Source organism: Furipterus horrens, unplaced genomic scaffold (assembly GCF_987537825.1).
Source record: "Furipterus horrens unplaced genomic scaffold, mFurHor1.1.pri manual_scaffold_2, whole genome shotgun sequence".
Lineage (NCBI taxonomy): Eukaryota > Metazoa > Chordata > Mammalia > Chiroptera > Furipteridae > Furipterus > Furipterus horrens.
In genome coordinates this window covers 97,745,151-97,757,424 of record NW_028327172.1, presented here as the reverse complement: position 1 = coordinate 97,757,424, position 12,274 = coordinate 97,745,151, and the positions used below count along the sequence as shown (strand labels likewise).

The window sequence follows — 12,274 nt, the reverse complement described above, 5'->3', positions numbered from 1 at the left end:
ACTAAAAATGCCTTATTTTTTCTGGATATTAAAAGGGCAAAATGCCAATAGAATAATGAGCAGAGGAAGAACTGACTGGTTACATTAATGGAAAAAAAAATCACTATGAGTATACATACATGTATGTATGTGGGGGACATGATGTACAAATGACTTGAGCAAATTCTGTAGAAAAAATTAGATTCGAGAAACTTGATAAAGTACTGAATCTGGATGAAATAATAATCAAGGTGATAGAAAATTGGTTTCTCCTTTGTATCTTAATGAAGCAATCCTTTATACTCTGAAGACTTGGTAAAAGTTTTCTGTAATGAAGCATGTAAATGGTTTTGAAGAGCAAATAAGCATACTAAGTGATCAGATCCAATGTGCCCAGTCATGGACTCTTTGCCTTCCGTGTCTTTTGAAGAACAACTTTTCCAGGAATATCAATACTGATTCACAAAGTACATTTTATCTTTCAATTACTTCTGATGCTATTTGGTATTTTAAACACGAAAATTAAGCTATATATCATGTTTTTATAACAGATTTTATATTGATATAGATTTTATATTCATTCACACAAAGTCATTAGTTGGTATTCTTTGTTTTGAACTATATGGGTAAAAAAAGTTTATACAGCAGAACAAGTATGTAAAGATACTTTTCCATAATAAATATGTGGTAATGATATCAGTGTTCTGATATGAGTACCTGGTGTTTATTTCTCCCCAATACATTTGTTTTATTTGAGCTGTAGTTATTCTTTAGGAATATTTTAAGTATAAGAAAGTCATTTTATAATGAGCCAGCTTAGGCTTTCGATTTCCTGTGATACTGGAACTTGTTTCCGTTGTTTAGTTACAGCTGTTGCCGTGTATCTTTACAAAGTGTTTTTACTTGTTTATATATTTTATTGTGTGTTTTCTTGTTTTATATATTAATGATTTTATATTTTGAAATGTCCCTTTTCCTCATAACTATGAGGTTGTTCTTTGAGCTGGCACAATTTCATACCATAAAATGTTACCATTAAATATTATTAAATTAGAAACTTCACTTTACAGATTACATTATTATGGGTTTATAATTTATTAAGGTAATCTGAAAAATAATTTCTTACTGGTTAGTTCTGTACTTGTAAAAATCATATCCTCTAATTGAGATATTTCAGATTGCATGTTCAATCCCTGAATTTCTTTAAAAATTATTTTATAATTATGTTAATTTCATTTGTTATCAGAAATTAGAAACATTTTTAAAATTATTGTTACAAAGAAAGAAATTTAAGTCTACCCTTATTTCCATCACTCTGCACTAGCCTGCTTATGTGTATAATTGAACCATTCTTTAAAAGCACAATCTTGAAAGGAGGCATTATATTCCAGCCTAATTATGTACCACTATGTATTTAACCATTCTTCAATTCCAATTCGAGAAACTAGGTGGATGTTGGACTAATATTTCAAAACTGGGAAAAGAGGAAGAGAAATAGGTTGTCATACTAGATGAGGCATATCATTGTGACTTGAAGAGCTCCTGCCACATGTCCATTATGTGGTTGGAAACCTGAGTTTGAAAAAGAATTCTGAGGTGACAGCGGCCAAAGTCTTGGCCATGGGGCCTCAGGAGGCACACTGCTTCCTCTTGTGGTGTACATTTTTATTGATAGAATATCTCTCACTGCGTTTAATCAAGTTATACTTTAAGCTTTTATTTCTGCGTTGCTGTATTAAAGATGGACAGGAGTTTGTGAGACTTAAAATATGTTGTGTTCTAAAACAGTCTTTTATGCCTTGATGACTGCAATTATGAAATTGAAGCTTGATATGTCTAATTAAACAGTATTGCTTAAATAATGCCATATGTATGGTTCAGTATTGTGAAAAATTTTCTCTGGTGCTGTTTATCTCTACTTTGTCTCACAGATGTTTAAGGTTAAAACTCTCTAGTGGCTCTCTGAAAATGAATACTTTTTTCTGCGGACTATATCATTAGGATTTGTTATTGTTTTGTGAGTGAAATCATACACCATTAGTCAACATAAATCTACTAATAACATTGAAAATTCTTAATGAAAAAAAAGGGATAAATGAGTTTATTCATTTATTTTGATTCCTGCTGGCACTGTGTCTCTCCTATGGTTCAGAATATATACAGGGTGGGGCAAAAGTCAGTTTACAGTCGTTCGTATTGAAAGTAATACAAATAATTAATAAATAATACAGAAATAAACTTGCACATGCAGCTGTAAACCTACTTTTGCCTCACTCTGTATAAAAAGACCCTCCTTCCCCCCAAAAAATTCCCAAATTCTGGGAGTCTACATGTCTTCAGTCCTTTCATTACATCTACCTCTATCTTTCTGAGAATCTGGTTTGGATTTGTTTTAATATTGAAACAAGTGCTGCATAAAAATATTAACAGTTAGCCCCAGGAATCATCTGGAGGGGTATGCAGTGTTATCCTGGATCTTGTGGAATCGTGGTGGAGATTCCGTGCCTATGATGATTATGAACTGCTCATTAGCAGTCTTTAAAAATATCTGTGAGAATGAAACATTGGAATATAATGTGCTATACAATTTTGTTTCTTATTAGAAAGCAGAAGAGGAGGATATTGTTCTCACACCTGATGGCACCAGGGAATTTTTGACATTTGAAGTTCCACTTAATGATTCAGGATCAGCAGGTCTTGGTGTCAGTGTCAAAGGCAACCGGTCAAAAGAGAACCATGCGGATTTGGGAATCTTTGTCAAGTCCATTATTAATGGAGGAGCAGCATCTAAAGTAAGCAAATGCCAACTGTATCAAGTTTATGCCCATTAACAAAAATGTTTAATTCCAATCCTAATACCTGTTTTGGAAACATATACATTGTAGGGGAGAACAGACTTTCTGAGGCCTTCAATTAAACTGACAAATGACAGATTAACAGAAGAAAAGGGTTATACGTTTTATTGAAGCACTATTTTTAAATTTTACATGTATTAGGGCCCCACAGAAAAGTGAAAACTGAATAAGCAGTGAGACTTGGAATCTTATATACCATTTAAGCAAAGGGCAACAGATTGTGAAGAACTGTTTAAAGCAGGAAAAACAGTTTGGGCTTCTAGGGACTGTAACATTTGGGAAGGTAAATATCTGAGGGAAACTAATGATAGATAAGGTTCCTTTTATAAGGTTTGTTTATGCAGACCAATCTCAGAGCCATCTCTGTCTGGTGTTGAACATTGTCCTCCTTCCCTGGTTTGGGAGAGATGAAGGGACTTCTTCACTAAAGGAAATTTACGTCCTGTGTTTTGGCAGAAAGGGGAGGACAGAGAACCCCTGCTGTGTCTGTCATTTCTCAGTTGCCTTCAGCTCAAAATAATTCTTATGCCAAAGCGGGGTATTTTTGGCTGGCGCATACTAATGTCCTTTAACAAGTAACAAATGTTTTGTTTGTTTTTTTGTAATATCTCATCCATAATCAAACAACTAGAAAAAATCTCAGTGATCTCTCATTTTTGTGTGGCTTCCATGGCTTCAGCTCTCCATTTTTTTGTCTCATAGAATTTATAGTAAATAATCATTCTAGTTAAATGAAGATAATCTATGCAAAGACTTAGTTTAGGTTCTGGCACTGAGCTGCCATACAATAAAGGTCAGTCTTTTCTGCTCCTTTTCCCTGTCTGTGGATCACCTGTCCTATTTCCCAGTCTAGAGAAAATTTCCTGGCAATTTGTTAAGGGGGCACTTCTCTCTGCACTTGTCTCATAGTGAGCTTTTGCATGTCTTCCGTTGTGAATAACCTCTGTGGGTGTCTCTGGAAGCAAGAAACTAATCACTTTGTGTCCTTTGAATTAGTATGCTATTTTGGTAAACAGATTATGATAATGGCTTGATTTACAAATGTATAAATGATTGAAATGGACAAAGGCTACACTGCTTAGACATTATACTAGTATTCAGTGCGGCAAATTCATTAGGATTAAAGCCCCCCCCCCCCTTTATTTTCTTTGTATTTTTTTAACTAAAAAGAAAGCAACTTCTTTTATAACAGACTATTTAATAACACCTATTTTTACATGCTTGCTTCCCAGGATGGAAGACTTCGGGTGAATGATCAGCTGATAGCAGTGAATGGAGAATCCCTGTTGGGCAAGACAAACCAAGACGCCATGGAAACCCTCAGAAGGTCTATGTCCACTGAAGGAAACAAGCGAGGAATGATCCAGCTCATTGTTGCGAGGCGAATAAGCAAGTGCAATGAGGTAAAGAATAAGGAAATAAAAAGACAAAAGGCACTACCATTTGAAATTGTAATAAGACTAAGTTTCAGTCGCAATGTTGGACAGAGAATGTCAAGTCTTGAGACTTTACCTCATAACACTGTCAACTATCTTTGCTTGCTGTGTAGATTATTATCGTATCAGGTGAGTTGCGATGTGTTTTCTTAATTCTCTGGTTAAAATATTCCTACTTGTGCATTAGTATTTCTATTGCCAACTCAACAGGTAAATTGGGGACCTTAAAGGCACCTTTAGCTGGGATCACACCCTCCTACTCAGAGCTGACATTCTCTTCTATTGAGCAGTGTTGTGGCTGGTAGGGAGAAGCAATGAAACAACAGCTGTTTATTTGTTTCTCTAAAATTGATGCTTGTAACAAAGGCCCTGAGGGGAGTTTCTTTAACTCTTGGCATTGTCCAAAGTGTTGAGCCTCCCTCCTACCTCCTGTTACTTCAGGAAAGGTTGAGTGTTTACCCCTTGAGTGCCTGCTTTTTCTGTAATATCTATTATGTAATACCAGGGTTGGTTCAAAATAAATGCAGCACTATGTAATTAGGGGTGAGTAGAATGGTATGATCATGTTTTCCCAAATAAGTGAAAACATTTGAATTAGAAACATATGTTCCTTTTTGGCAGGACATTTGAAAATTAAAGTTAAAGAGAAATTATATATATCCCTGACTGGTGTGGCTCAGTTGGTTGGGTATCATCTTGCAAAAGCAAAATGTCACTCTTCGACTGCTGGTCAGGGCACAGGCCTGGGTTGTGGGTTTGGGCACATCCAAGAGGCAACCAGCCAATATTTCTCTCTCACATCAATGTCTCTCTCTCTTTCGCCCTCTCTTCCCCTCTCTCTAAAAATAAATAAAATCTTAAAAAAAAAACAACAAAAGAAATATATATAATCAAAAGTTAATATTGGAACCTTAAAAGAAAACAAACATTATAGATTTATTATAACTTTTGTGCCATCAATACAAAATAGTTGGGACTGACTATTTACAAAGAACAAAACTTGTTGAAAATGCAAAATTTATTTTTGTTTTTATTGATGTCCATTTTTAAATCAGCTAGTACTAACAAATCATGCAAACTGAATATGCTACCTAAATTGTTTGTGTTTTTCTTAATTTTAAAATCCTTGTTTAATAAGACTATAAAACAAGCTTTTTATGTTGGGACGATTACTCATCTGATCCTATAATAGTTATATTTTGCAATAAAAATGTACTCGAGCTCAGTGCATAGTCAGTGTAGAGGTGACCAATTTTTTAAAGGTTATTGACCATTGGCTTACTTTTTTATTGTTTTTAATTTCCAAATGTAGAATGAGTTAATAGTAATTAAATTAATTTTCACACCAATAAGAGAACAATGTAACTGTAACTAAAAATCTTGGAGTGGAAACAGTATGATGTAGAAACACTCACTTTTATAATATAACTATAAATGCTAATCCCTCATACTAGGCTACTGGGATAGTTTTCTTGAATAATAGTTTTTCTTGGTTGCCAAATCATTAACTGATCTTTGTAATAAAAGCCCTTTAAAGAGCTACTTGAAGAATTCTCAACAGTAAGTTTACAAGATACATTGTTCCTTGTTAGTCTTTTTCTGAAACTGAATAATTTCACATTACTTAAACAGTACATATTTATTTAATAGACGTTCATTGGATATCCATTGTAGTCAGAAAATGTGTTAGGTCCTGAAGATACGAAGGTGCATAAAACAGATGTGGCCCTTCTCCCATAGAGCTTATATTATACTGTAGAGTAGATGATGCTCTTAGACTCTCTGAAACTAAAATTAGTAACACCTTTCAACATTTTCCCTGGCAGGAAAGCATGGATTGTTGTAGGGAGACTGAAAACATAAGAAATGTATGAAGGTAACTGTCCTGAGTCCAGATGTGCTTTTGTCTGATTAAGATGGTCCCTATTGTTCCCCAAACAGTAGCAAAGCAAACCTGCACCAGCTTGAAGATGTTTTGAGAAAAGCACTGATTTTTATCCCCTGTTGCCCTATGAAAGACATGAAATTGGAATCCCACTGAAATATCTGTGTCTCATTCACTTTTGCATATGAATTTATGTGAATGAAATGATTTATGCCTGGGAGCAGCTGCAATAGACAGTAGATTTTAATATTCACTATTCCTTATGATGTCATTTTCATACATTACTGGTTATTACTATTTCTTAGGATAGAGTAAGCTTATAAAACAATTATATCAAAGATCTTATCACTTCATAATACTGGTGAGAAGCCTTTTGTACTGACAGTGTTTAACTAAAGAATTATATGAAGACAGACGAGCCCCATTCAGCTTCCCATTTTGCTGCTGCTGTACTTCCATTACTTTTGGAAAAACATTTCCTTGAATTAATGGGCAGGTATGTAAATTATGTTACAGTATCTGTTGATAAAAGCATAGTGTGTCTTGTCATGAATGAACCTCAAGCTAAACAAAGTACTTGAGTTCTCTCCTGGATCAGTTAGTAAGCCATATAGTCCGGTCTTCGAAATATTACAAAACTATATTTTACAAACACATCTTTAAATCAATCATTTGCATACTTAATTTCAAGCTAGAGAAGATGAGAATTTACAAAAGAAGGTCTTCCATACTTTGTCACATCTTTCCTTTTATATGTGGGAAGTGCTGTATATTATTTTAGTAATTTTAAATTAAACTATTTGTCATATCTCCATACTAGATATCATCTTACCCTGTGTTTCATTAGTATTTATCCTTCTACAGCACATTTGATATTTTATCTGGAAGGCATTTCTCAGTCTGTTTTGCTTGACCTTTCAGGACTCTTTGAACACCACCTCATTCTTGAATCATTTGTTACCTGCTCTCTACATTTTTCTCCTACTTGACTCTGGCTCTTCCCTCTCTCTCCTTTTCTGCCTGTGCTTTTTTTGTTGATGTTCCTCAAGGCTCTTCCTGGGCTGTTTCTCCTTCCTGTGCATGTGATCCCTGGGCGATCTCTGTTTCCTGGTCTTCCGGTATCACCTGTGTCATGATGAGTAGTCTCCAGCTCAGAACTCTATTGTAGTTCCAACTCACCGTGGTGTGTATATTCATGGTGTGTCTCTCAGGCACCTAATTCCAGGGTGCCCCAAACTTTATTTATGCTTTTTCCAAAGATAGTTCCTCCTGGAGGCACTTCACCCACCCTGGGCACCTCTGTCTCTTGCATAAATGACACCACCATTCCTTCCGTTGTTGAAATCAGAGATCTGGGATCACTCTTGATCTCTCAGAAGCCTTTGCTGTGTCTGCAGCCTGTCACCAGCATCTCTTCCTTCTCAGTACTTTTCTCCCTCCCTCTGATGCTGCCCGTATTCATGCCCGTCATCACCGGGCTCAGTGCTGCTTCCGAAGGCCTTTTCTGCAGTCAGGAGTTCTCTCTCTTACCTTTTTCTACTCTGCTGTCAGGCAGGTTTTTCTTAAAAAAAAAAAACCAAGCTGATCATGTCACTCTGGCTGAAAACCCTTCTTCTCTAGGGCTGGTGCCAGTCTCCACCCTGGCACCTCAGAACACACACAGCCTGGCACTGGTGCCCCTCCAGCCATCCCTGAGCGGCGCCTGCTCTGTCTCTGCTGCACTGCTTGGCGTTTCCCAGATGTGCATGTTCTGTCCAGGTTTCCCACAGGAGTTTGTTTGCTCCTTATGCTGGCAAAGGCAGCCTTTAGGTTTCTCTCTCCAAAGTATTTCCTGAGCCCTGCGCACTCACCTTCGCCCAGCAGCTGCCATGCTGTCGCCATTTCCTTCTTGGTTTCCTTCTGTGGGAAGAATAAATTCTGAGATGGCTGGCCCTCCCCACCAGCCACATTCCTGCTTCTCTGTCACTGGTGTCTAACCCACTACTGACCCATGAGCACGGACTGAGCAGTGAACGAAGTAATCCTAGAGAATCTGGCAGTTTTAGAAGGAAAAGGTAACTTAGTTACTACTAGAGATTGAAATTCTGAGAAAACCATCAAACAAATAACAAAATTAATATTTTAACAGTGATTTTAGATTTTCTTTTTTTAAATCAAAGTTCTTTAAAAATTATTTGTTTATTTATTTTTATAGAGAGAGGAAAGGAGAAAGAGAGGGAGAGAAACATCACTGTGTGGCTGCCTCTCACTTGCTTCCCCAACTGGGGACCTAACGTGCAACATAGTCACGTGCCCTGACTGGGCATCGTACCAGTGACACTTGATTCGTAGGCAGACGCTCAATCCACTGAGCCACACCAGCCAAGTTCTGATTTTGGATTTTCTTTGTTCCTTAGATATAATGTTCTTAACTCAGGTATATTTTCAAACATTTCCTAAGCAATAATTGTTTCTTTATTATAAAAAGAGAGAAAAGAAATGCTTTCCCTTGTTTTGTGCCCCTGAAGGATAGATTAACTTTTTGGAGAAAAATTTCTTAAATATTGGCATTTTTTTCCATTGACAAGAATACATTAAGCAGGCTTCCAGTCAAGATGGTAAACATAGTACCTGCCTCCTCTCAAATCCGCATCAAAATTACAACTACACTGCAGAACAACCCTCATTCAGAACAGCCTGTATTCCAGCTGAAAGGAGTCATATAGACGAGGATATAAACAAGAAGCTATATCAATACTGGTAGGTGAGACAGAGACTCCTAAAGGACTGGTTCCCACACCTTTGTGTAGCAATTAAAAATTGGGAGAGATGTCTCAGCTTCAGAGGTTCTCCCTGAGATAAGAGAGGTCCAATCTTCATACTGTGTATCCCAGCCCAGGGTCCCAGTGCCAGGAAGAGAGGTCCCCATAACTTCTGTCTGTAAAAACCAGCAGGAATTGAGGTTGAGTGAGACAGAGGGCTTCTGGAGTCTCAGGAGTTCCCCTTAAAGGGCCCCACACAGACTTACTTGGACTCACTTTCTCTGAGCTCCAGTGCTGGGTAGCAGCTTGAAAGGAACCAGGAACATACAGGGGGAAAATGAATTGTCTGGCATCAGAGCAAGAGCTAGGGGCAGCTTTCTCCCAGACAAGAGCTAACGGAGGTCATTGCTCCTTTGCTGACCCTCCTGCCACTCAGCCCACACATGCAGGTAGGCACCACATCAGAGTCTTCATCAACCTGGCTACACCATTTGATCCCCTTTAGTGATTCCCTGAGACTCTACCCTATGCAACTTGCAGGCCCACCCGAGCCTCTTGCAGGGGCTTTTCTATACGAACAGTCTGTCTTGGTTCTTGCTGTGGACTTTCCTAAAATATCTCAAAGGTTCACAAATCCCAAACAAGCAGTGCCTGACCTCGATGCGCCCTGTACCTCTTGCTAAGTGACCCTAATCTCTGCTAGTGGCAGCAGAACTCAGTTCACTGCTTGGCCTCTGGCAGGAACCTCTAGTCCAGCACAGGGAGCAGCATCTGCAGATTGCTCTGTAGCACATGCCGGATGGCCCCAGGCAGGGTACAGATGTCTGACCTGGACTTGCATAAGAGTCCCTCGCACAAGGCCCCAGAGCCAACACATTGGGTGGCCAGCTTCAGACCACATAGAGCACCACCCAACCACCTCTAAAACCAACACGCTCAAAGTGCAGATTCAGCAGGTCCAGAATTTCACTAAAGTGAATTCTGCTCTGTAGGGTTGGCCCCTTTACAGCAACTCCTTCACTGTAGGCACAGCCAGCCCTCAGGAGTTCATCAGTATCAAACAAGTATTACAAGAAATGTTAAAGGGTCTTCTTTAAGAAGAAGATAAAAAAATTAAAAATATGAATAATAAAATGACAGTAACTACATTTGTATCAGCAATTACTGTATTTTTCGCTTGATAAGACACACTTATTTCCCCCCAAAAGTGGAGAGGAAATGTGTGTGTGTCTTATGGAGAAAATATTGTGTCACAGACCATGATGTGTATTACCTGACCTGTCAGTGGTGGCGACAGCCATTAGAAGAGGAAGCTGTGGGCCCACGCGAAACCCCTGGGGACGCTTAAATGTCCCACTTTACTGCTGAATCTCAGGGTGTCTGGTCCGTATGAAGATAGCAAAGAAAGTGGTATCAGTGATTGTGAGCAACTAAGCTTCATAAATTCTGGCACTAGCGATGATGAGTTCCTGGGGTTCCCAGAAAACTAGAAGAGTACTTGAACCTTAAAGTCTCTCCTCATTTGTTAATGACAGTGATGATGGTTCTTAATACCGCTGTTGACTGCTGTTCACTTTACATGGTTGAAATATTTTTCTGTTATATTTTATTAAATATTTTAGTACACCATTTGGTTCAGAATTTTTTTTTCTTGTTTTTCTCTAAACCTAGGTGCATCTTATGGTTAGGTGCATCTTATAGTGTGAAAAATATAGTACTTTAAATGTAAATGGGTTAAGTGTTCTAATTAAAGGACATAGGGTGGTTCAATGGAAAAGAAAACAAGATCCATAGATATGCTGCCTTCTGGAGACCCACTTCAGATCAAAAGACATACACAGGCTGAAAGTAAAGAGATAGAAACAATATTTCAAGAAAATGGGGGGGGGTCTGAGTAGCAGTACTTACACCAAAGTAGATTTTATTTATTTATTTATTTTTCATTTTACTGGAATTATCCTTTTGTTTTAACTTTACTGTCTTCCATTTAAGACTATGCAAGATAAATATTCAAAGATTAAAGAAGCATTTTGATAATTAAGAAAAGTGTTGATGTCATTAGCATGGATTCTTTATTTTGTTCTATTTTTTTTAATTATTATTTTTAAATTACAGTAGTCCCATTGTCCCCCATTGCTCCGCACTCACCCATCCCACCCCTTCTCCCACAGTCATATCCCTCCCCGTTGTCATTTATACACGTTCTTTGACTAAACCCTTCCCTTACTTATCCCCCTTCTCTCCCTCCCGGCTTCCCCCTAATAACTGTTACTCTGTTTCTTGTTCAATTTAGTTCATTTGCTTGTGTTGTTCCTTAGTCTCCTCTATTAGGTGATATCATATGGGATTTTTCTTTCTTTGCCTGGCTTATTTCACTAAGCATAATTCTCTCTAGTTCCATCCATGTTTTCGCAAATGGCAGGAGTTCCTTCTTTGTTTCTGCTACATAGTATTCCACTGTGTAAATGTCCCACAGTTTTTTAATCCACTTAGCTACAGATGGGCATTTAGGCTGTTTTCAGCACTTAGCTATTATAAACAGCGCTGCTATGAACATAGGGGTGCATAAGTTCTTTTGAACTGGGGTTTCAGGATTCTTTGGGTATAATGCTAGCAGTGGAATCACTGGCTCAAAAGGCAGTTCCATTTTTAGTTTTTGAGGTAATTCCATACTGTTTTCCATAGTGGCTGCACCAGTCTGCATTCCTACCAACAGTGCAGTAGGGTTCCCGTTTCTCCGTATCCTCGCCAGCACTTGTTTGTTGATTCTGACTGGTGTAAAGAGGTATCTCATTGTTGTTTTTATTTGCATCTCTCTGATGGATAGTAATGCTGAACATTCTTTCATGTGTATGTGGACCCTCTGTGTATTCTCCTTGGAGAACTGTTTGTTCAGGTCTTTTGCCCATTTTTTAATTGGGCTGTATGCTTGGTGTTGAGATGTGTAAGTTCTTTATATATTTTGGAGATCAATCCCTTGTCTGAGGTATCATTGGCAAATATGTTTTCCCATATGGTTGGTTTCCTTTTCATCTTGCTGATGTTCTTTTGCTGAGCAGAAACTCTTTAGTTTGGTGTAATCCCATTTGTTTATTTTTTCCTTTATTTCCTTTGCTTTAGGAGATGTATCGGTGAAAATATTGCTATGTGTGATATCTGAAATTTTCCTGCCTATGTTTTCCTCTAGGACTTTTATGGTGTCATAGCTTACATTTAAGTCTTTGATCCACCTTGAGTTTATTTTGGTGTGTGGTGTAAGTTGGTGGTCTAGTTTCATTTTTTGCACATCCCTGTCCAATTCTCCCAGCACCATTTGTTGAAGAAGCTCTTCTCACTGCATTTTATGTTCCTTCCCCATTTGTCAAGTACTGGTTGACC

General features: G+C 37.9%; 1 protein-coding gene across 15 annotated transcripts in view; it reads left to right on the top strand.

The window, feature by feature from the left end:
• The window catches only part of PARD3 (par-3 family cell polarity regulator), an 817,661-nt gene that overhangs the window by 512,278 nt on the left and 293,109 nt on the right, over window positions 1–12,274 (top strand). For all 15 annotated transcript variants that reach the window (XM_090266179.1, XM_090266183.1, XM_090266178.1 and 12 more), the window contains exons 13-14: window positions 2,583–2,771; window positions 4,067–4,237. In XM_090266179.1, the coding sequence (XP_090122305.1) occupies window positions 2,583–2,771; window positions 4,067–4,237 (360 nt within the window). The remainder of the gene's footprint in view (window positions 1–2,582; window positions 2,772–4,066; window positions 4,238–12,274) is intronic.